This window comes from Oryctolagus cuniculus, chromosome 5 (assembly GCF_051225735.1).
Source record: "Oryctolagus cuniculus isolate XC-2025 breed Fujian yellow rabbit chromosome 5, ASM5122573v1, whole genome shotgun sequence".
Lineage (NCBI taxonomy): Eukaryota > Metazoa > Chordata > Mammalia > Lagomorpha > Leporidae > Oryctolagus > Oryctolagus cuniculus.
Window position 1 is genome coordinate 15,267,644 of NC_142871.1, and position 25,738 is coordinate 15,293,381.

The window sequence follows — 25,738 nt, forward strand, 5'->3', positions numbered from 1 at the left end:
GAACATGTTTCCAAAGATTATTCTCTTAAAATACTTTCATGGTGGCTTATAGAGCTATATAAAATCTATAGAATTGGAAAAAAAATCAGCAGAGAACTAAGTCAGAGAGTCCTCTTCTCAAAGGACGTAATAGTGAATCCGAGGGTTGTGCACCAGTGTCTGAGGGATCCCCATTGATTAATGTGCCTCAAAGCCAGAAGTTGGCTTATACATTGGGGCAAGTCACTTGATTACCTCAAATACCTTAAACACTTGACCACAAGCACAGTGACAACCTTATAATTTAGATGAAGATTTCCATGATAGAGAAACAGGTATAGTATTTATCCAGCACCTATTATAGCCATCCCTTTTTCTGCCTTCATATAATAATATAAGATTTGGAGTGATTGCCAGACTGCTCAAGTTAATCAACTCACCAAAGCACAGAAAAGAAGGTAGTGAGAGGGGGAAGAGAGTGGATGAAGGTCTTCTAGCCCTTGCTGTCTTTTAGGGCAATTGACATTCAGGTGTGGGAAGGACAGACCAGAACAAGACAAAGCTGAGGGAACCCCACAGGATTGAGCTTGGAGAGATGTCCTCGTGTAGGGACACATATGTTTCTTAAAGGACTCTCCAAATCTCATACACAAAAAGGAAAATGAATATGCCAACATAGATTTTGTGTCTCTTCTCTATTTTCCCTAATTTTGAACCTCAAATCATATTTACAAACCTGTATCGCTGTTGACTTTCACAAGTTGGAAGCCAGAGATTCTTGCATGCATTGGCTTTCTTGTAATGTGGTTATGAGAATCTTTAACTAGCAGTCAGAAGACTCAGAGCTTGGCACAACATCTCGAATGTTTTTGTAAGAAAAGTTCAAATATAGGCCAGTATTGGAGCAGCTTGTAAAGTCACAGCTTGTGTTGCCAGCATCCCATATCAGCATGCTGGTCCTAGTTCCAGCTACTCTTATGATCATGCTCCCTGCTAATGTGACTGGGAGGGCAGTGGAAGATTGTCCAAGTATCTGGGACCCTGTCATCCACGTAAGAGCCAGATAGTTCTGGCCCTTGGGTTTGGCCCGGCCCAGGTTATTGTGGCTATTTAGGGACTAAAATAACAGATGGAAGATCTCTCTCTTTCCTTTTCTCCCTCTCTCTGTTGCGCTGCCTTTCAAAGAAAGAAAGATTAAAAAAAAATTACAAGAAAGTTTCAAAAATTTGTGAAAAGTGGAATTCAAACATAAGTTTATTTTGGTGCAAAAATCCTTAAAAATCCATGCATAGTACTTTCCTAATATGTAATTTTCATAAACTTTTTGAGAAGCCCTCATATGTCCTAGGGTTCTAAGAAGTGAAAGAGCTTGGGTGATGCACTGCAATATCCAAAAATGAGCTTGTTCTGTTTTAGTCTAGAAGTTTTGCCTTATGTGATAGGTATGATTTTAGGATGTGTAAGTGCCGTTATCATTATTAGTTTGAACATTTAACCTGAATTTTTTAAAGAATTTATCAACTTGATTCTTGGACATGTTGGATTAGAGTAGTGGGCAAGAGACCTTTAAGGAGGCATCTTCAGAAAATGTTTGAGATGTTACGATTTATAAAATACAATCTAGGTATTTCTCCGAAATTGGTTTAAAAAACTTTTTGAATGTTTAATCCTGTATTCAAAATGGGAGAATGAAAAACTGGGGGCTGTGAGATGAGGAATCTGACCTGCTTTTCATCCTTTCTCAACCTCCTCCATAGGGACCTCAACTTGATGTTGCCCTGTGGGGAGTCTCCACAGCTGAGAGTCCAACAGTAGGAAAGTATTCTTTCTCCTCTCAGCCTTTTAGTTTTCATGGCCTTGAGGCAATTCAGGAAATTGTTGCCTAATTACAGCAATTGAGAGTGAAGTGTGAATGACTCATAGACCCACCCTTCCTAGTAGATGTTTACATTCCTGAAATGCTTATCACACCAAGGCCAATTAACTCCCTGCTTCAGAATTTGTGGCTTGGTCCTTTTCCTTGCCTACCCTCATAAACCAAATGAGCAGGTACGCCTACTTGCGTTCCCATTTAGTACAAAATGCCAGTGAGCAAAATTCACAGAATCAGTTTCATTCAATACCTTTTGGTATTACATTAGTTAATTCCCTTTTCTTCTATCAGCACCTTCATCCTCTAGCAGAAAGTCAGTCACTCATCAGGAAGGTCTTTTTCTGTAGCTCATCTTTCTAACTGTGGAGGAAGTGTTTTGGGGTTTCTGGCAATGATGAGCATTATTTCTATCTTTGTGTGGCTACCTGGTTTTTTGACCCTGAGTGAGTCACCAACTCTGGAGCTCTTTCGGAATGTATGCAAAGTGTTCTAACTCTAGAAATCTGTTATTCTGGGAGCATCTTTATTCAGTTTATTCAGACTGGAAGAGCTTCAAATCAAATAATTTCTCCCATAAGGCATAGGGAATAGGCACTCTGTCAAAACAATACGTCCAGGACTGAAGTGAATTGTTCTAATGGTTAAATAGATCATTGTGCATTTTGGACCTGTATAATTAATGAACCGCCTTTTTTTTTTTTAAACAAAGACAGTGAGAATTGCACATCAATTAACAAAACTGACAAAAAATGGAAACATTGTAATTTATAGAAGTTTCAATTTACCTAAGGTTGTAGTAAACATTAACTTGGTGGTTGTGCTGAGTACAGTAAAATGCTAAGTATTATGTAATGACAATAAAAATATCACCCATATACTTCAAGAGAATCATTAGATGTAAGCATTATATAAAAATGCATTGATTTCTACTCACCTGCTCAAATGCTTAATACAAAAGGTGAGTCCAAGATTGTGGTTATGAAGCTGCCTCTACCTCTATTCTCTTGGTTCAGAAAGTGTCCAGAAGGAGTTTTGTCATTGAACCTTCTGATAGAATAATCTCTTGACAAGGACATTTTGAAAATTTGTGATGTACAAACTTTCTTGTAAATCCATTAGAAAATAAGTTTGTCACATATAAAAAGTAAGCAGGAGACCAAAACTAAACTTAGTTGGATGTTACTCTTTCCTTTTTAAATTATTTAAGAAAATACTCATTTTCTTAAAATGCTCTTTTTGTCATAGTAATTGATCCAATACAAATATAGCCACAATAAGACAATGTTGTTTCTGAGGACATTTTCTGTGTCTCTTTCTGAGCACTTTACAGTCATGAATTTTGCAAACAAATTGAATTGAACCATTTATCATGTCCAGAAGGTCATGTGCATGCATCCTGTTTTTTCATAGGGTACTCATGTACATGCATGTATAAACTATGTATACATTCCCGTTGCGTCCCTACATCCATCCCTGCTGTCATAGGTGTTGCTCTAAAGGATTGCAGATATGCAGTTGTAAATTGCATACTGTTAAAGGATTCATATACACATATATAGTCTCTATTCATTAAGGAATTGCTTGAATCTTTTTTTTTTTTCACTTTTTCTTTCTTCCCTTGATTTTCTGAAGATCCAGATTCCACAAAGGTGCCAGTTCTCAGCTAGTGGCCACAGCCAAGGCTGTTTAAAAAGCAAGACTAGTAATAGCTACTTTGTTTCCTGGTCTTATGCAATCTCAGAAGACAAAAACTGGACAGGGATCATTTCCATGCCATTGGGTTTAAAAGGAAACTCAAAACTGAACTCATTGCAAGGTAATATTTACCCATCAAATTATTGAAATCAGGTCACTTAGATAGTTGTCAATTCAAAAATATCTCTAGTCCTGCTGCCTGAGTTATAAAAGACCAAAATAAATCTTATGCAAGAAGCAATTTTATTTTTAAGATTTACTTGTTTATTTGAAAGGCAGAGCAATAGTGGGGGAGACAGAAAGTGAGAGATCTTCCAACTGCCCAGGGGCATTAGCAAGGAACTGGATCAGAAGTGGAGAATCAAGGTCACAAACTGGTGCCCATTTGGGGTGAAGGGTTGGCAGGGCAGGTTAACCCCCTACGCCACAACACCAATCCCAGCAAAATTTGATTTTTGAGCTGAATTTGTTGCCGCCTTGGTTTCCAGCCAGAGAGAGTGATCTCCCTTTGTCTATCCCTTCCTGAGCCTGAGAAGAGTGGGTCTCCTGGGAAAAATCCCTCTGCATGTAGGCACCTTTTGGGGTGGGCATCCTGGACAGCACTCACCTTATCTCCACACTGCTGTGGGTAAGAGTTTGACTTTGTTGTTTCTCTTCAGTGATATAAATGCCAAAAGAAGATATCTTATCCTGATGGTAGAGACTGAATCTTTCTGGAAGCTCTGTTCATGGCTTTGGAGGATAAAGATCCCATCTTTCCAGTTGTCCCTGATTGTGGGAACAGTTATTAAACATCTGCCAATCTAGCTTCTTGGTGGAAGTAGGTGGAACACACCTCTAGGATAAAGGGCCAGAAAGACTCGGCACTGAGAGTTTGGAGATCCAAAATGGCTTCTGTAAAGCCTGGGGTTAGTGAAAGAAACCAGTTCAAATATTCTACACTAAGCAGCATTCCGGCCCAAAGACAGTTGGAATACCTCCCCTCTTACAGTGTGGTGAGCTACTTTTATAAATAGGAATTCAGGTGCCAGTGCTGTGACACAGCGGGTTAATGTCCTGGCCTGAAGCGACAACATCCCATATGGGCGCCAGTTCTAGTCCCAGCTGCTCCTTTTCCGATCCAACTCTGTTATGGCCTGGGAAAGTAGTAGAAGATGGCCCAAGTCCTTGGGCTCCTGCACCTGCGTGGGAGACCGGGAGAAAGCTCCTGGCTCCTGGCTTCAGCTCGGCCACTGCGGCCATCTGGGGAGTGAACTAGCGGATGGAAGACCTCTCTGTCTCTACCTCTCTCTGTAACTCTTTCAAATAAATCTTTAAAAAAAAAAAATAGGAATTCAGGAAGTGACATACAGAAATTAACTCTTTAGGACATTGTGGCATTTGCCTTATATAATTTAGCAGCCTTCAGCCTGTGACTGAGGGAAGAGTCAGCTGCTATGATTAGCTGAGGCTCAGTTACTGAGCTACAAAAGCAGACTCTTAGGCTGCAACCTGGTTGCACATCAAGTTCACTGCCAGTGGAGACTCCTTCCAAATATGGAGCTAGATTTAGGCCAAATCCAGTTCAACACCAGTGAAAACAGGGCTGGGGCTCCCCCAAAGGATCAAGTTGACCATTTTGGTTTTCAACAACCTCTTTGTTTATCAGCCTCGGACATCCCCATCTACCTAACCCTAAAGGCATAGGTTACCCTGTTCACAAGAAGGAAGCTGAAAATTATACTCAGACAAGTGTTTTCAATGTAATAGAGTAAATGTTTTATAGACAGATTCAAAAGATTTTTTGAAAGTGTACTTAAAAATCTTTTGATGTATTTTGAACAAATATCAAAGGTATGAAGATACTGAAAAAGTACACAGAAAATGGATATTATGGAAAAACTACATTGAAAAATTTTTTGCATAAAAGACAAGTGTTCTTAAAAAACTGTTTTCCATGACCTGTTTGAAGTGCCCCAAAGTTAATACTTTAAGCTTTATTTTATGTTGCATAATGCTGAGCATAAACAATAAAAATAGGAAATATGGGTACATTTTTCATTTACTTTGCTGTGACTGCATGATAATTTGTTATTAACAACTGAGGATTAATTTGGAATTATCAGACATTGTCTAGACAATGCTTAAATAACTACTAGACTGCTGCTTTTTAATTCAAAATTATTTCAGTAAATAGTAAATCAGAAGAGGGACTACTAAGTAGACTGAAATAACTAAGAATATCTTGATAATCGGCTAAAATATTAGTTGGAGCACTTGAAGCTTAATACAGGGATATTCATTCTGCCAAAGAATGACCTCAAGACATATTTTTACTATTTCTAGCAATTTTAACAGTATAAGTCACACATATCTCTAGCATCAAGTAGAAGTGGTATATATTGCCCAATCATCTTAGAATAATCACACAAACTAACAGTTCAGAATAGCTCTGAATTAGATGGGTTGTTTTTGTCAGAATATTTGAATATTTTAAATGCAGCCTGCATATATTCTTCTTGTTTTCTGTCTTATCATTCTAAATAATTCTCACTTTTACATACTTTTTCTACTGCAGACATGCACATGTACTCAGCACTTATTTTTTTTTTTTTTCATTTATTTGGGTAGTGTGGGGGTGGGAAGAACTATCATCTACCGGATCACTCAACAGATGTCTGTGGTATAGACTGAGGCTGGGCCAGGACAAAGCCGGAAGCCTGGAAATCAATCTAGACCTCCTGTGTGGGTGGCAGGTACCTAGTTTCTTGAGGTATCCTTGCTGTCTCTCAGGGTCTGCATTTGTGGAAAGCTGGAGTTGGGAGCCAGAGTCAGGAATGGAATCCAGACACTTTATTGTGAGATGCTATTATCATAACCACTAGGTGAAATGCCCATCCCTCAATATTTTGATAGTGTAATTATTTTTATTTTAAAAATCATTTACTATATTTTCACTTTTTGTTATTTTTAACAGGCTAAACTATTTAGCAAACATCATTTTGTGTGCTTTTCAAATATTAGCTTGAGTCAGCCTACAAACTACCTTATGACACAGGCACCATTGTAATCTCCAGTTCATATATGAAAATGTAAAAATGGACAGCCTGAATAACTTGTCCAAGAGGTGGAGATGGAACTAAACCCAGGCTCTTTGGAGGCATGCTGCCAACCACTATGACATAGAACTTTCTACTGCTTCTGTGCATACAGGGATTCACAGACTTGATTGTGCATAACAATCACCCGAGGGTTTGTTGCAGCAGTTTGTTCACCTTATTCCACAGATCTGGCTTGAGGGCAAGGCAAGGATTTACTGTTTTCACAAGTTCACCGGTGATGCTATTCCAGACACTTTGAAAATTACTGATGTCTGATCATACTGAGACCATGAGAAATAAATACCTACTTTGTTTTTGTAAGAATTATTTTGAAAGATACATATATATGTATCTCAATAGCTACTTCATTAATATTGCTTAATCTTCATTATAGTAATTGGAAGTGTTGGTTTTCAAAAATAAGTTTTTTTACTCAAAACTTCGTGTTTAAAAATTACTCTTGCATATTATACTTATCTCATTGTTTTAATCTTCACTTTAGAAAATAAATTGTGTCAAACTTTATTCACATTTTGAAAAGCCATTTTGTGAATTGCTGGCTCATAACTGTAACATTCTAGATCTTCAGGATTTTATCATTGACTTTATTTAAAATTTTAACTCATATTTTGACAATACTATTTTTCAGTCTTTTCTATTGCCTTTGCATAAGCAGATGGTAGGAATCAACTTAGAGAATGAAGACAATTCAATAGAAATAGGGAAGTAATGTGTTACATACTTGTACTTCATCATAGGCTTGTAGGACAACCCACTAATAGAGAACTTTGCTAGTTTTTTTTAAAATTTTTTTTAAGATTTTATTTATTTGAAAGGTAGAGTTACAGAAAGTGAGAGGGAGAAACAGAGAAAGGTCTTCCATCCACTGGTTTACTCCTCAATGGCTGCAACAGTTGGAGTTGCACCGATCCAAAGCCAGGAGCCAGGTGCTTCTTCCTGGTCTCCCATGTGGGTGCAGGGGCCCAAGGACTTGGGCCATCATCCACTGCTATCCCAGGCCATAGCAGAGAGCTGGATTGGAAGAGGAGCAGCTGGGACTAGAACCAACGCCCATAAGGGATGCAAGCGCCGCAGGCTGTGGATTAACCTATTGCACCACAGCGCTGGCCCCAAGAGATCTTTGCTATTTAAAAAAAAAATTTAAAGCTGTATAGGTTAGGAAAACAAGATTATGTACAACTTTATATTGTGAATAAAGAAAATATTTTTCATTCAAGTGTCAACTAGATTAAAAAATTTAACATCCAACTACAGATTATACTACAAAATTATATGTGTATATGTATGAGTGTATATATATATACACACACACATATATTTCCATCAATGGAACTTTTTTTTTGACAAGCAGAGTTAGTGAGAGCGAGAGAAAGGTCTTCCTTCCATTGGTTCATCCCCAAATGGCCGCTGCAGCCGGCGTGCTGCGCCAATCTGAAGCCAGGAGCCAGGTGCTTCCTCCTGGTCTTCCATGGGGTGCAGGACCTAAGCACTTGAGCCATCCTCCACTGCACTCCCAGGCCACAGCAGAGAGCTGGACTGCAAGTGGAGCAACCGGGACAGAATCTGGTGACCCAACTGGAACTAGAATCCGGGGTGCCGGCAACACAGGTGGAGGATTAGCCAAGTGAGCCGCGGTACTGGCCTAACATTAGCTTTTAAGAAGAAATCCTGCTGTTTGTGACAACATGGTTGAAACTGGAGAAATTATACTCAGTGAAATAAGCCAGTTAAAGAAGGAAGAATACTGCATGACCTCACTTATATAAGAAATCTAAGAAAATTCTAACCCATAGAGACAGCAGAACAGTAGTAACATGCAGGAGGAGGGGAATCAAATGGGTAGATATAGGCAAAAGAGTACACATTAAAGTTTGCATAGGATGCATAAATCTAGAGATCTAAGGTCCAGAGTTATGCTACAGTTAAAAACATTGTATACTGAAATCTGGGAATCGATTTTAAGTGGTCTTAATACACACCACATGGATACACACAAATATTAACTGGATATGCTAAGCTAGCTGAATATAGAACTTTTTTCAATACTTACATGTATATCAAACATTTTATACATCTAAAGCATAGCTAATAAAAAGATAATGTTTAATGTATAGAAAAATAAGAGTACTTAGCAGTGCTACAAAATGAAGTTTGGTCATTTTTTCTGCCACTAAGATTATGCCTATAAATGACAATAATCACTCTCATAGCTGCCATTGTTTGTGAAGTGGATATTTGAGTCAGGCCAAGCTCTGTGTGGAGTAATCCTATCAAGACACCTTGCTGAAGGAGCATCTGTGGTTCCTCTTCCTGCCTGATGTCCATTTGGCATCCACTTTCTGCTGACAGTTCACTAAGCCTTGTCCTACAGCACAGTGAATTTGAGAGTTTGTGCCAAAAATGCTATTTTTACCATGCTTTTAATTTAATTTGAAGGGTAGCAGATAGACTGAAATTGCCTCTCAATCTATATTTTAGTGCTCTTGAATCTTCCTGTATCCTCCCTGCAACTCCTTCCTTTCACACTTCTGTGTGGTTGCATTTTTTTGTGTATTTTTTTTCCAAAATGTTGGTCTTGCTTTTTCTTGAAAAGAAATAACATTGCCCCTGACAGTACAAGTGGAAATGGAAAATGAAAGGAAAATACAGACACAAAATAACAGGGAAGATCATGCTGGTCGCTGGCTCCAGCTTGAGAAGAGAGAACAGGTTATTCTCAAACAAGCCAGGGTCTTCACCTTGCCCCTTGTCTTTCCTCATTCTTTCACTCTTATTTCGTGGACTGAGATGCTGGTGATCCACACCTACTCCGTAGGTTCAACACTCGAGAGGGTAGTATGGTGATGAAATGGAGAAAGCTGTATTTACCTGGTGTTTCTACCCTACATACTCCCTCTACCCTTAACACACACATACACACACACACACACACAAACACACAGAGCTGAGGCTTTCTTGCTGAGATGTAAAAGGAACTCCATTTACAAGACAGAAGGTTTATGTTCTGTGTCTTCTTCCTCTTGCTCCTGTATCCCACCTCCTGCATCACTGACATAGGTAGTCAATGCTTTGCATGCAGTTTAGGTGCGATAAATGTTTCCTGTCTTTAAGGCTACAAAACTTTTAATTTTTCAGCTCACACTTCTTGCCCTTCGTCACCACAGGGTAGCTGTTTACCATATGGAAATAAGAATTAAATAAAAAATTCTTAAGGATAAGAAATACTGTTTGTAATATAACTGAAAATCGTCTTATTACTTCAATTTTCAAATATGAAATCTGCCCTTCCTTAGAGTTGCATTTTTTTTCCTTTCAGTGAGTAACTTGTCTAAGGAAAGATTTTGAAGTGATAAAAAGTTAAGCAACCATGAACTCTTTTGAGTCTTGAGTGAATATAAAAATTTCAAGAATAACAAGGTTAAAATTTAAATATCACAAGCATCACTATTCAGTGCAGAGGGACATAGAAAGCAGTAACAATGCAAGGAAATGCAGAAGTAGCTAGTAAGGCTATACTTTACACTGAATTTCTCCATGAGCTATGTTGGAAGACGATTCTGAACCCACATGGGTAAATACCAGGTGCTGGGCCTGGCTGTTAAGGTTTTAGATTATTTTATTACCAATAATCAATTAAGATGCCCTGAACATGTCAAGATCAGTCAACAGTGATGCTCAGATATGGATGGAATGTCTGAATTTCACAGGAAGCCCTCTTCTTACTACAGGAACTAGTTGAGGAGCCTGTTCAATGAATAATTAGGATTTCCCCTCACTTAAACTTGTCAGCTTCCCTGACTTTGTTAAATGTGTATTCCAATAATGAGAGAAGAGAGAGCAGTAGTCTATTCTATTCTAAGTAGAATTTATCATGTTTAAATCAATAAAAATAAAAACAAGTATAACAGTAATTATAATTTATGATTAAATGCCCTGTAGCTAGTCTTATTTGGATCATGCATTTAACACAGTTCATCTTACAGCGATTCTATGATGCTTGTGTTGGCATTTGTGTCTCTAGCATACAGAAGGGCAAACAGGCTCACACTCACAATGGAGAGGTCACATCTTTAAGGTCTCGCTGTGAAGGTGACGTTGGGATTCGAGTCAGATCTGCTGCACTCCCAGAGCCCAACGCCTACTGCTCAGGAGATTAATCATTCCCTTTATGCCTCAATGAACAGTCCCAGTTTCTGTTTTCTATAAATCATGAAAAGTTAGCATTCTTTACAAACAATATTTCAGGGTTAACAGATTTTATATACAATAGACATTCCTTATTCTCAAGAGGGTAGGAAAATGAAAACATTCCGTGACTAATTTTATTGCAGTGTCATTTTAACAGGTGTGAGTGTGGCTACAGTGACTTCTATTTTGCCTTGAAATCCCATATCAAGGAATTATTTCATTCTAGGCCAAGAGAGACCTACTGTACATATTTTTTTGCTTAGGGTCTAGTCTTAAATTACTTTAGGCAACATAAGCTGGGATTTACAAAAAAAATTACTTGACAGGCAGAGCCACAGAAGGGGAGAGGAAGAGAGATCTTAAGGGAGATTTTCCAACTGCTGGTTCATTCTTCATATTGGCCACAATAGCCAGAACTGGGCTGGGCCGGGCCAAACCCAGGAGCCAGGAAAACCGCACCACTTTCCCACATGGATAACGGGGCTCCAAGTACGTGGGCCATTGCTGCTGCTTTCCCAGGTGCACTGGCAGGAAGCTGGATGGGAAGGGAAGTGGCTAGGACTAGAACTGGCACTCTGATATGGGATGCTGGCACTGCAAATGTCAGCTCATTCTGTGGCACAGGGGTGGCCCCTTTTTAGATGCTTTTTGCGCATTCTTGTGCTTTATTTTTTGTATGGCTTTTCCTTCAACTGGTGTTTATGCCTATACCTATTGTGAAATCTCTCTGATATTCCTTGAGTCTTTAGAAAAAAAAGTGATTTCCAAAGCAGTTTGCTATAAGCTGTATTTCTAACATGGCAATTATAAACCAGAATGTGTGTCACCATATTAAATATGTGGGGAAAAGCTCCAGAAATTTCAAAGAGCAAGTTAGGAATAAACAAGATTGATCTTATATAAATACAAAAATGAGAAGTTAAATGTAACATCTGTCTACAAAATATTCATTTAGTTTCTTCTCCCATATTCTAAATGCTTTATACATGCTTCTAAAATATAATTCTAAGACTTTATCAGTGGAATCACCCTTTTCAACAAAATTAGCTTTATTCAGATATAATTGAAAAAAATAGAGGTGTCTGTGTGTGTATTTAAGGTATAAAATGCAATGACTTGGTAAATAAATATGCTCTGAAGTGTTCACCATAATCAAATTAACACTAAGAAGTTAACATGGGAAAATGCTGGAACCATTAAATATCAAGTAAAAGAAGTGTCCTTTTTCTCACTAAAAATGCAACTGAAGCACTTTATAAATCGATGTGAAAATGCTCTTGTAGAAGTGCTGGCACTTGAAGCAGTGCATTTGGTCAGTGCACAGGGGGTAAGACTGAGGAATGAACGAATAATAGTATGCCTTTATAGAGGTGTCGCTACAGCGATCCCGCAAGGAGCATGCTGCTAAGAGAGCTGGAAGTTCCCTTGGTGAAAGCTGTGTGTGCCTTAGATGCTCATTGAATTAGGACAACTTCAAAAGTCACTACAATAGGTGGGATATGATAAAAACAAACTACAAGAGTCCGGGTGCAATAAAAGGTACTTTTTGCTATTTCTCTCTCTCTCTCTCTCTCTCTCTCTCTCTCTCTCTCTCTCTCTCTCTCTGTGTGTGTGTGTGTGTGTTCTACAATAATTTGTGTCAGAATCCCTGGTTCAGAAAAACATATATATGGAGCAGACTTCAAAACAAACTTAAATGTTTTCTATTGTGTCTGAACTAAATGGAAGTGAAACTAATTCAAGTGAAATGAATAATACTCGTTTGTGCTTATGATTTTGAACAAAATGAAGCTAGTTATTAATAGTGAAAATTTCAATGATTGACATCTTGATATTTTTCAGAAATGGTGTCCAGAATTTAAGATTTTAAAGCATAAATGTAGCCATTTATGACAGTCCTGAATATCTTCTTCAAGTTAATGGACAAAAATATTCCTCAAGTCTGATATTCAGGCAAAATTTTGACATAGTCTGTTAATGATTTCAGTTTCTTCTTACTTTCTAGTAATACTGCTTTTCAATTCTAGATTTTAAATATATTGATTTATTTCATATCTTTAGATTAATATAATGGAATTTTTAAAATTTTATTCAAACTTTCTCACAGCTTATGGAGGTATATTTAAAGTGTACAACATAATATTTTGATACATATGCAATGTGAATTTTCAAAATCACTTACTAAAATATCCCATCACTTCACTTAGTTTTCTTTTCTTATGTGTATGTGGTGAGAACATTTAAGACTTAACAAATTGCAAGTATTTACTACATTACTGGCTATAGTCGTCATGCTGCACAATAAATCTCTAGAACTTGACATCTTGCTTACCTGAAACTATACTGTGACAAATATCACCCTCATCCCCTAGTCCTTGGCAACCTCCTTTCTACTCTCTGCTTTTTTTCAGTTCAACATGTAAGTGAAGTTATGCAGTGATTTAATTTTGTGCCTGGCTTATTTCACCGTAATGTCCTCCAGGTTCATCTATGTCTTCAGGAATGACAGGGTTTTCTTTATTAAATCTGAATAATTTCCATCATTCTATCTATATCTTTTTTATTTACTCACCTGTCTATGACACTTCGATGATTACATATCTTGGCTCTTTTGAATAATGCTATCACAAACATAGGTTGCAGGTATTTCTTTGATATACTGATATTATATACTTTATATATTATACCCAGAAGTGAGATTGTTGAATCATATAATAGTTGTACTTTTAATTTTTTCCAACATTTTTATTCTAAATTTTTTTTTTTTTTTAGTTTTTAACAGGTTCAATATAGTTTACACAGAAATTCTAAGAATATAGTATTCTCTTCCTCCCTCGGTCCCTCACCTGGAAACTTCATACTGTTTTCTACAGTGGCTGCACTAATTTACATTCTGTTCAGCAGAGTAAAAGAGTTCCTTTTTTGCCCATATCCTTACCGACACTTGTTATTTTTTTTGTCACTTTGGTAATTGCCATCTTTGTGAGGTGACATATCATTGCTTTATTTGCATTCCCCTGATAATTCGTGATGTTGAGCATTTTATTTTGTTTACCTGTTGGCTGGTTTTATGTCTTTTCATAAATGTCTATTCAAGTACTTTCTACTTTTAAATCAGATTATTTTTCTTGCTACTGAGTCATTGGGGTTTCATGTATAAATTGGATATTAACCCCTTTTCAGCTATATGGTTCACATTTTCTTCCTTTCCAAAGGGAATTTACTATTGGTTGATCCCTGTGCTATCCAGGAGCTTTTCAATTTGATGCAATCCCATTTGTCACCTCTGTGTGTTTTACCTATACATGTGAGGTTTTATCCTGAAAATTATTGCCAAACCAGTGTCAAGAATCTTTCCTCTGTGTCATCTTCTATTTGAGGATTTTAGTACTTTTAATCCATGGTTGGTTTCTGTGTACCGTGTGAGATAAGCATCTGATTTTATTTCTCAGTATTTGAACATGCAGTTTTCCCAAAGCCATTTATTGGAGCAACTTCATTGTTCACTCTTTGCACTAACATGAAGCTTGGGTTTATTTTGAAGCTTTCAATTGTATTCAGATGTTCTATGCATTAATTTTACGTTGGTACCATACTATTTTGATGTAACTTGTAATTTGAAATTAGAAATTATGGCATTATCAGATTTATTGTTGTTGCTTAAGAGTGCTTTGACTATTTATGGCCTTTTATGATTTTATATGAATTTTAGGATTTTTTTTCTGCTTATTTGAAAAAAATGCCATTGGAATTTTCATGGGAATCATATTGAATCTATATATTATTTTGGGTAGTGTGGGCATTTTGACATTTTTCCAATCCATCAACCTGTTTTTCCATTTATTTGTATCTTCAATTTCTTTCATCAATATTGTGTTTCAGTATAGCAATCTATTTCCTTGGTTAAAGTTATTCCTGACTATTTTATATTTATGATATCATTGTAAATACAATTATTTTCCTTCATTTATTTGGATAGTTCATTATTAGTGTATAGAAATGCAACTAATTGTTTTAAAGATTTATTTATTTATTTGAAAGAGTTACACAGAGGAGAGAGAGATAGAGAGAGAGAGAGATATCTTCCATCCATTGGTTGACTCTCCAGTTGGCGGCAACAGCCGGAGCTGCGCTGATTTGGAGCCAGGAGTTTCTTCCAGGTCTCCCATGTGGGTGTAGGGGCCCAGGGACTTGGGTCATCTTCTGCTTTCCCAGGCCATAGCAGAAAGTTGGATTGGAAGTGGAGCAGCCGGGACTCAAACTGGCACCCATATGAGATACTGGCACTGTGGGTGATGGCTTTATCTGCCACAGCATCAGCCCCACAACTGATTTTTGTATGTGATATTTGTTAGCTCAACTTTCCTGAATTATTTCACGAATTATTACTGGGTTCTGGTGGAGTATTTGGGGTTTACTAGATTGTAAGATCATGTCATCTATAAACAGAACATTTTACTTCCTCCTTTCTGATCTGAGTATCTTTTATATCCTCTTTTTCTTGTCTAATGATCTAGCTAGGGTTTGACTGTTGTGTTGAATACAAATGGTAAGAACAAGACAAGCTGTCTATTGTTGATATTAGAGGTAAAGATTCCTTTTCCAATTTTCAGTGTGCTGTTGGCTGTGGGATTGTCACATAGTTATTAGCATGTTGAGATACATTCTTTTATACATATTTTTGAGAATTTTTATTGTAAATGTGATTAAATTCATTTTTGTCAGCTGCTTTTTCTATACCTATTGATCATATTCTTTTCATACTTCAATGCACGTGGTGTCTCAGATTGATACATGTTGAACCATTCTTGAATCCCAGGGGTAAATTCCATCAGCCATTGGGTACTATTACATTTGGTTTGCAAGTGTTTCATTGAGGATGTTTGATCTTCTGCTCATCAGAGACATTGGCTGTAATTCTTTTTCCTGGCAGTGTCTTTACCTAGTTTTGGTGTCATAGTGTTGGTCTTATAAAACATGTTTGGAAGTATTCTATCCTTGTCATTTTTTTTTAAGAATTTGAACAGGATTGGTCTTAATTTTTTAAATGTTGGATGGAATTCACTCATGGATTCATCAGATATTGGACTTTTCTTTTGGGGAGAGTTTGATTTACTGACTCAACCTCCTTACAATTTACTGGTCCATTCAGATTTTCTATTTCTTCATGACTTACTCTTGGTATGTTGTGTGTATCTAGGAATTTATGCTTTTACTCTAGGCTGCCCAACTTGTTGGGGTATAATAGATCATAGTAGTCTCTTGTGATCCTTGGTATTTCTGTGCATTGGCTGTGAAATTTCATTTTTAATTCTGATTTTATTTGAATCTTCTCACCTAGTCTAGCTAAAGTTTTGTAACTTTATCTTTTCAAATATCAACCCTTGGGTGCATTAACCTTCTTCCCACTATTTTATGTGTTTCTCCTCTGATCCTTATTTCCTTTGGCAACTAACTTTGGCCTTACTCTACTCTTTTTCTAGTTCCCTGAGGTATATTATTAGGTTGTTGAAATGTTTTTTCTTTTTGTAGGTATTTATCAGTGTAAAGTTACCTCTAGAGCTGGTTTTGCAACAACTCATAAGTTTTGGTATATAATACTCCAATTTGTCTCAAGATATTTTTTGTTTCTCTTTTATTCTTTGTCTCATTGGCTGTATTGTTTAATTTCCACATTTGTGAATTTTCCAAATCTCTTATTTTTGATTTCTAATCTCATATCATTGGGGTCAAAAATATTTTTTCTTAACTATATTAGATTTATTTTGTGGCCTATCATATCTGTCATGGAAGAATATTCCATGTGCATTTGAAAAGAATGTGTAATATTAGATGGAATACACTGTACATGCATGTTAGATCCATTTAGTCTATAGTATTCAAATCTATTTTTTGATCTTATGTGTGGATTATCTTTTTTTAGTTTTTTTTTTTTAATTTATTTGACAGAGTTAGAGACAGAGAGAAAGGTCTTCCTTCCATTGGTTCACCCCCCAAATGGCCGATACGGAGCCAGGAGGCAGGTACTTCCTCCTGGTCTCCCATGCAGGTTCAGGGGCCCAGTCACTTGGGCTATCCTCCACTGCCTTTCTGGGCCACAGCAGAGAGCTGGACCGAAAGAGGAGCAACCGGGACTAGAACCCTGCGCCCGTATGGGATGCTGGTTCCGCAGGCGGAGGATTAACCAAGTGAGCCATGGTGCCAGACCCAATGGATTATCTATCTTTTGAAAATAAGGTATCAAACATTTGCTTTGTAATTAGGTGCTGTTGTATTGGGTGTACATATATTTACAATTGCTATATCTTCTTGATGAAATGATCATATAGTCATTATATGAACTTTTTCTCTTCTGATAGCTTGAGTTAAACTCTGTTGACATAGGTATAATCATTGCTGCTTTCCTTTGGAAAGCCTGAAGTATCTAAATTCATCTTTTGCTTTCAGCCTATGTATTTTCTTAATATTAAAGTTAAACTCTAGTAGGCAGAATATAGTTAGATCTGTTTTTTTTCAACTGTTCAGTCATTCCATGAATATCAATTAGAGAATGCAATCCATTTATAAAAATCCATTTATAAGGGCACTTCAAAGAACTGTGGAAAGTAAAATTAAATACATTAATGTATTTATTTATTAATGTATGTATTAATGTATGTATTAATGTATTAAATACATTAAAATTTTTAAAATCTATGGCTACTAATGGTCTTTAAAAAGTTCATGGAAAGTATGTATTTTGAAAAGACCAGGCATGGATTTCAAAAATTATTTGTATAAAAATAAACTTACTGTATTCTCATTTTCTAAAACTTTTTGAAATATCTGCCCACATTTAAAGTAATTGTAGGTAAGCCATATTACAGTAATTTTGCTCATTGTTTTTTTGTTTTGCAGTTCCTTTGTTCCATATTTGCTCTATTGCTACATTCCTATGTAATGCAATGAATTATTTTGGGGGATATGCTTTGGTTCCTTTCTCTTTAAATTTTTTCATACGTAGAATAGGATTTTTTTCATCATGATTACCATAAGTCTTCCATAAACATTTTTAGTTATGACAATCTATTTTAAGCTAACAATTAAATTTTGGTCATATGGAAACCATGTACTTTAACTTCTCTCTCCCACATTTTACATTATTGATGTCAAAATTTACATCTCTGTATATTAATGAACAAATTATTATATATTTGGTTATCTTTAATACTTTTCAATTAATATATTAGAGTTAAAAATTACTAACAGCACTATGACAGAGTGACAGTATTCTGAATAGGGTCATATTTACCATTAAGGGGTCTTTTTACTTTCATATGTTTTCATGTCATTAGTTAGCGTAGTTTCGTTTTTAAACTCTACTTTCTACAGTATTTCTTGTAAGGTAGGACTCATGGTGATAAACTCCCTAGCTTTTATTTGCAAATATCTTTACTTCATATGGGCTTTCATGAGGCAACTTTTCCAGGTATAATATTCTTTGTCAGTTTTTTCTTTCAGGACTTTGAATATATCATCCCATTATATTCTAGACTAACAAGATTTCTACTGAGGAATCTCATAGTATCATGGGGATTTTATTACAAGTTACATTGTACTTGTATGTTACAAGTCACTTTTCTATTGTTAACTTTCAAAATTCTTTTTATTTGACTTTGAGAATTTAATTATAATGTGTGTTGAGGAAGATCTCTTTATGCAGTCTCTCAGGAACTCTAATATCCATGTATCTGAATGTTCACTTCTTTGAGATTTGAAAAATTCTGATGTTCTTTTTACATTATATAAAGGAAATAATCCCTTTATTTTTAATGTAAATATACTTTAAAAATATATTTCTATTTTCAGTTGACACAAAATAATTGTACATATTCATGGGGGTAAAGTGTGATATTTCCATACATGTATACAATGATTAGTTGATATATACATCACTTCAGGCATTCTTCATTTCCAGATCGAGCATTCAAAATCCTCTCTTCTAGCTACTTTTGAACTGCTTAATTAGTTGTCTGTCGTCATTATCCTACTCTGCTACAAAGCATTGGAAGATATTCTTCCTATCTATCTGCATCCTGTACCAGTAACCATTCTTTCTCCATCCCTTTATTCCCCACACGACTATGCAATTACTATTTTATTTTCTGCTTCTGTGAGAAAATCCCAGTTTCCACATTTATGTAGCACCATGTAGTATTTTTCTTTTAAAATAAATTTTATTAATATAGGGTGGACAAATTTCAGGTATTTCATATATACAGATTTATGAGCATAGTGATAGTTCCCTGCCTCCTAAACTTCCACCCTTCCTCCCCTTCCTTTCTTATTCCTTTAATTTTTACAATGACATACTTTCAGTTTATTTTATAATCATAAGATTAAACCTCCATTAAATATACAATGTAACAAATAGTAAGAAAAAAACACTGTTCCTGAACAGTAGAGACAAGGGATATAAATAATAATCAAATCTCCAAATGTGAATTTTGCTCATGTACATTGCTTTTTTTTTTAACTTTGTGTATTAGATTCCATGAGTCAGAGGAAACATGACATTTGTCTTTTTTGGATTATGGGACTAAGTATAATGGTTTCAGGTTGAACCACTGTGTTTCAAAGACAGGATTTCATTCTTTTTTTATACCTGAGTGGTATTCTGTAGTGTATTTACACACCACCTTTGCTTTATCCAGTCATCAGCTGCTGGACATCTAGATTGATTTCATATTCTAGCTATTGGCAACTAAGCTGCAGTAAACATGGGGTACAGATAACTTTAATATGCTGATTTCAGCCGGCGCTGCAGGTCAATAAGCTAATCCTCCATCTAGCGGCGCCGGCACACCGGGTTCTAGTCCCGGTTGGGGCAGCAGATTCTGTCCCGGTTGCCCCCCTTCCAGGCCAGCTCTCTGCTGTGGCCAGGGAAGGCAGTGGAGGATGGCCCAAGTGCTTGGGCCCTGCACCCCTGGGAGACCAGGAGAAGCACCTGGCTCCTGCCTTCGGATCAGCATGGTGCGCCGGGCGCGGCAGCCATTGGAAGGTGAACCAACGGCAAAGGAAGACCTTTCTTTCTGTCTCTCCCTCTCACTGTCCACTCTGCCTGTCAAAAAAAAAAAAAATGCTGATTTCATTTCATTTAGGTAAATTCCCAGTAGTGGGATGGCTGGGTTGTATGGTAGATCTATTTTCAAATTTATGAGGAATCTCCATACTGTATTCTACAATGGCTGTCCTAGTTGGCATTTCCACAACTGTTCATTGGAGTACTTTTTCTCTTCCATCCCTCCCAGAATTTGTTGTTTGTTGATTTCTTTGGGAGCCATTCTAACTGGGGTGAGGTGAAACCTCATTATGGTTTTTATCTGCATTTTCCTGATGGCTAGTGATCTTGAGCATCTCTTCATATGTCTCTTGGCCATTTCAGTTTTATCCTTTGAAAAATGTTTGTTCCAGCCCTTTGCCTATTTTTCAATTGGATTGTTTGCTTTGTTGAGTTTCTAGAGCTCTTTATAGATGCTGTAATATTAATCCCTTATCAGCTACATAATTTATAAATACTTTCTCCCATTCTGTCAATTGCCTCTTCACTTTGTTCAGTGTTTCCTTTGCAGTTCAGAAGCCTCTTAGGTTGATGTAATCCCATTTGTCTATTTTTTGCATTGATTGCCTGTGTTTCTGGGGTCTTTTCGAAGAAATGTTTACCTATCCCAATATGTTGCAGAGTTTCCTCAATGTTCTTCTCTAGTAATTTGATGTTATCAGGTCATAGATTTAGATCCTTGATCCATTTTGAGTTGATTTTTGTATAGGGTGTAAGACAAGAGTCTTGTTTCATACTTCTGCACATGGAGATCCAATCTTCCCAGCACCATTTGTTAAAGAGTCTGTCCTTTCCCCAGGAACTGAGTTTTAGCTCCTTTTCAAAGATTAGTTGGTTGTAGATGTGTGGATTGATTCTGGGTGTTCTTTTCCATTTGTTCACATGTCAATTTCTGTGCTAGTACTGGGATATTTTAATTAATTGCCCTGTAGTATGTCTTGAGACCTGGTATTGTAATGCCTCTGGCTTTGTTTTTGTTGTTTAAGATTGCTTCAGTTCTTCAGGGTCTCTTGTGTTTCCATATGAATTTTAGCATCATTTCTTCTAGATCTCAGAAGAAAGTCATTGGTATTTTTATTGGGATTTCACTAAATGTGTAAATTGCTTTGGGTAGTATACAAATTTTGATATTGGAAACACTAATCAACAAACATTGAAAGATTTTTACATTTTTTGTCTTATTTATGTTTTGTAATTTTCATCATATAGTCATATAGATCTTTTTTTGACAGGCAGAGTGGACAGTGAGAAAGAGAGAGAAAGGTCTTCCTTTGCCGTTGGTTCACCCTCCAATGGCCACTGCGGCCGGCGCATCACACTGATCTGAAGGCAGGAGCCAGGTGCTTCTCTTGCTCTCCCATGCGGGTGCAGGTCCCAAGCACTTGGGCCATCCTCCACTGCACTCCCGGGCCACAGCAGAGAGCTGTCCTGGAAGGGGGACAACCGGGAAAGAATCCAGCGCCCCGACCGGGACTAGAACCTGGTGTGCTGGTGCCGCAAGGCAGAGGATTAGCTTATTGAGCCATGGCGCCAGCCCATCATATAGATATTTTACCTCCTTGGTCAAATTTATTGCAAGGTATTTAAGTTTTTTGAGGCTATTATGAATAAGACTGATCTTGTAAGTTAGTTCTCAGCCATGACAATGTGTATACAAACATTGATTTTTTGTGTACTGATTTTATGTCCTGAAATTTACCAACTTTTCTTGAGAGTTCCAATAGTCTCTTAGTGGAGTCTTTTGGTTTACCTATATATAGGACCATATCATCTGCAAACTGGTATAATTTGACTTCTTCCTTTCAATTTGTATCCCTTTGATTTCTTTTTCTTGCCTAATGGCTCAGGCTAAAACTTCCAGAACTAAATTGAGTAGCAATGGTGAGAGTTGGCATCCTTGTCTGGTTCTGGATGTTAGTGGAAATACTTCCAGCCAGGGAGCTCCAGTCTGTTCTTGGGCATGATACAAGAGTCCACATTACGTATGGTATGTGTCTTATATGTTAGCAGAGGAGAGGGTATGATGATGTCAACTGATCACTGTCTCACCTCCTCTCTGCCAAGGTGATTGATGCCCTGAGTCCACAGTGGCTGAACACCCCACCCATGCATTCACAAGAACCGCATAAAGGATCTGTGCAGTCCTCAGTGTGCGCAAGAACCCTCTGCAATTACCCAGGTAATTGATTACCTAGGTAATCTCAGGGAGATCTGAACCTCTAAATCCAGACTCAGTGATTGCCCAGATACCCAGCTGTACTTCATGCCCATCATGCAGCCATAGAATCGCCAGGTTCTAGCCTGCAGAGCTCCCATAGTTTCAGGGAGCAGAGGATCCACTCTAAGCCCTACAAGGCTGCTCTGCTCACGAAGAGAGCCTGTCATTTTTCTGCCTTGGCAACTTAAGTACAGACGCCCATGATATAGAGCAGAGGGGAGCACCTCACAGGCTTAACTGGGCACCCTGCTTCCTGCCAACCTTCCAGACCAATCTCAAAATCAGTGGGACTGCAGATTTGTCCCTCACATAAAATCCCCTAGACACACACATGATAGCTGTGACAGCCTGTACGTGCCATTTAATATGGTGCTTCTTCCCTACTATTCACTGGGAGCCCTTGGGGTGGGAGGAAGCATGCAATGTGCTCTTGCTTCGTGAATTTAGGTGGGTGCACCACGCCTTCAACTAGTGCTCTAGGCTGCACTCAAAGCCTGTGTGTGTCTACAAGCTTCTCCCTCAGGCAATGTCACCATTGACATTGGCTGCTGCAATCTCTCATTTCTGTTTAAGTAGTGTCATCTCCTCCTTATACTGATTCTGATACTGATAGAAGCAGAATGAAAGAGCACTGCCCATCTTTTTGCTGCAGAGTACCACAGTCTGCTGGAGTGGGGAGGGAAGAAGAGGTAGGTAGCCTTCCCTGCTTCAAGCCAGGCGATTGTTCAGACTTCAGTCAGCTCCCCAGACCGAAGCAAAAGTCAGCAGCTGATTGAGATTTCCCCTCAGGTAAAACTGCAAGTGGCGAGCACATGAGGTTTTCTGCCTACCTGGTCCTGTTATGATGGCAGCTTGAGCCAGCAGCTGGCTGCAGTGGAGTCCCTATCCTCTCTCTTGTCCCACAGAATCCTCACTGTTTTTTCAGTTTTTTTTGTTTGTGTGTGTGTGTTTTGTGTTTTTTTTTTTTCCTAGAAATGTCTATCAGGTCACTGGAAATGTGATCTTCTCTTTGTTCTTTTCATATCCCACAGTGCTGACCTTAGTGTGGCTATACCTGATTCCTGATTTTTTTTTTATTTGAAATGCAAAAATAAAAAGGGAGAGCTTCCATCTGCTGGTTCACTCCCCGAATGGCCACAGTGGCCTGGGCTGGGGCAAGCTGAAGCCAGGAGCAGAGCTTGTTCCAGGTCTCCCATGGGGCACAGGGTCCCAAGTATTTGGATCATCTTCTGCTTTGCCACATGCATTAGTAGGGAACTGGGTCAGAAGTGGAGAAACCAAGTCTCAAACAAGTACTCATGTGGGATTTTGGCACTGCAGGGAGAGGCTTAACTTGCTATACCATAGCACCAACCCCTGATATTTTTAAAATAAGTTTTTTGCCCCCTTTCACTTTCTTCTTCCAGGAACTGCAATAATATATCTTGATTAGTTTAATGATATTCTATACCATTAAGGCTTTGTTCTTTTTGATTCTGTGACAGTCTAATATCAAACCTGTCTTCAAGCTCCGTGGTTCTTCCTGATTGAATCTGCTGTTAATGTCTCTTTTCATTTCATTCTTTGTGTTCTTTATCTACTAAATTCTGTTTTGTTCTTTTTATAATTTCTATCACTTTGTTGAACTTCTCTTTTTTTAATGTATTGTTTCCCTGATTTTATTAGTTGTCTATGTTCAATTGCATTTCACTGAGTTTTTTTAAAGATTATCTTGAATTATTTGTCATGCAGTTCATAGATCTCTACTATGTTAGAGTCAGTTGCTGGTACTTCATTTCGTCACCTTGGCAGTTTCCTATTTGTGATCTCAGTGGCCTGTGTTGATGCCTATGCATTTGAAGATACAGTCCCCTCTGCCAGTATTCACAGACTAGCTTTAGCAGGGAAATCCCTTCAGCTGTCAGCCTGTCCAGAGATTCTGGGAAGTCCAGCTGGTAGAATCCCTGGATGGGCTCGATTCTACAGTCCTCATGTCGGGTGTGTAAGCCTGCCTGCTGGATACACAGGAGCTGTCCTGGTGCTGGGATCATCAAAGTGAACCTGGATCATATTCTGAATTGGGCCTTAGCAATTGGATCCATGGGGGCATGCTTGAAGACTGGGTCCACAGAGGCCAGCCTGGTGATGGGGGAAAATATATTTATATTGGTGACTCTGGAGAGGGAAGAGCACTAGAGTCTCCCATACTGCCACATCGCTGACATTTAAGATTTTTTTTTAAATGTGAGGATGTCTCAAAATTTCACCTCTTTTCCATTGTGTTTAGATACAATGTACTGCTAGTTAACTTCTAATATAACAACCATTTTTCTTCTGTGACACCCTCTGGAATGTAATTAGGTAGCTGAGTCATTTTCTGTACTAGAAAACAAATATAGATCCAACAGGGAGTTTTATGCTGGTTTGACTAAATAGGAAATACTAATAACAAGCTTTTGTCATAAAATCTCATGGTTTTCAGCATTTTACATATAATATGCTATATTACAGCTGATTGTAATAAATTTGGAATCTGGTATTTGGTAATATACAAAAATGCCCAAGCCTTTGTGGTTCTATATATATTTTTCAAATGGTACTGTTTATATATTTGCAACAAAGAAAATAACTTTTCAATCATTCTGCATTTCCATGAAATCATTTGCTAACAAATTAATACTAACTTAAACTAGCAGATGGGGATTGAGATGTAATTCGAAAATATCTTCTGATTTTCAGACATAAAATAGGTATAGCAAAAAATAACCATAAAATATTAAAATAGATTTTCTTTTAAAGTGGGAGTCTTTATTTTGATTATTGCCCCTTCATTACATTTTTTCCATATTGCCTTCTCATTTCCCATCTGTGCATAAATGGACTGTGTTAAGTCTCCCTGTTTGTTTTAAACCCATTCACCTTCAGGTGCCTTAAATAGCTGGTTAAAGATAGAGTGCTAGGTTTGTGGAAAACTGAAAAATGTAAGTTATAACTCAAAACATTAAAGCTAAAACACTTTAGAATGTACCTGGTTAAAACACACACACACATACACACACGCACATTTTGGCTTCATACTCCACCTACCTGCCACTAATTGACAGCTTCCTGTTTTTTGTTTGTGTAGGCTCCTAGGCTGGAAGGGTGGTTTCACTTACAGGGGAAAGAGTCAACAGTGGATGGTGAAATAGAAGACAAAGAGGGCAGAACAAGTTCTCTGGTTAAAGACATAAAAAATTACATTAGGTACATAGGCTCAGAGGATAGAAAGGTCCAAGCAAGTATGGCTGCTTAGATTGAAGAAAAATAGAAATTAGTGAGAAACCATTCGAACTGATAGAAAAACTAGTATGTCTGGGATTATTTGGAAATCTCCATGTAATTGGCCATCTCATGGCAGACAAGTCCCTTTTCACTATCTGGTATGTTGCCACACTTTGATTCTGTCCTCAGAAAAGTACAAACATGGGCTTTGGCAACTTTGTTCATTTTGAAATAAATGTAGGAAGTAACATTATGGTAAAGGATTTGGCTCTAGTGCCTTAGAGAACAACAAGTCTTGACTTCGTCAGAATGCAATATGCCTAATACGACACGCATGAATG

At 37.5% G+C, this 25,738-nt stretch overlaps 1 protein-coding gene across 10 annotated transcripts in view; it reads left to right on the plus strand.

The window, feature by feature from the left end:
• The window catches only part of SYNE1 (spectrin repeat containing nuclear envelope protein 1), a 551,459-nt gene that overhangs the window by 63,060 nt on the left and 462,661 nt on the right, over positions 1–25,738 (plus strand). For 2 of the 10 annotated variants that reach the window (XM_089332570.1, XM_089332572.1), the window contains exon 3: positions 22,001–22,115. The exons of 7 other annotated variants lie outside the window; for them this stretch is intronic. In XM_089332570.1, coding sequence (XP_089188696.1) covers positions 22,043–22,115 — 73 coding nt within the window. In that variant the 5' untranslated portion in view covers positions 22,001–22,042. Of the gene's footprint in view, positions 1–12,278; positions 12,376–22,000; positions 22,116–25,738 lie in introns of those variants that run through there. One more of the 10 variants, XM_089332571.1, reaches the window with a different exon arrangement.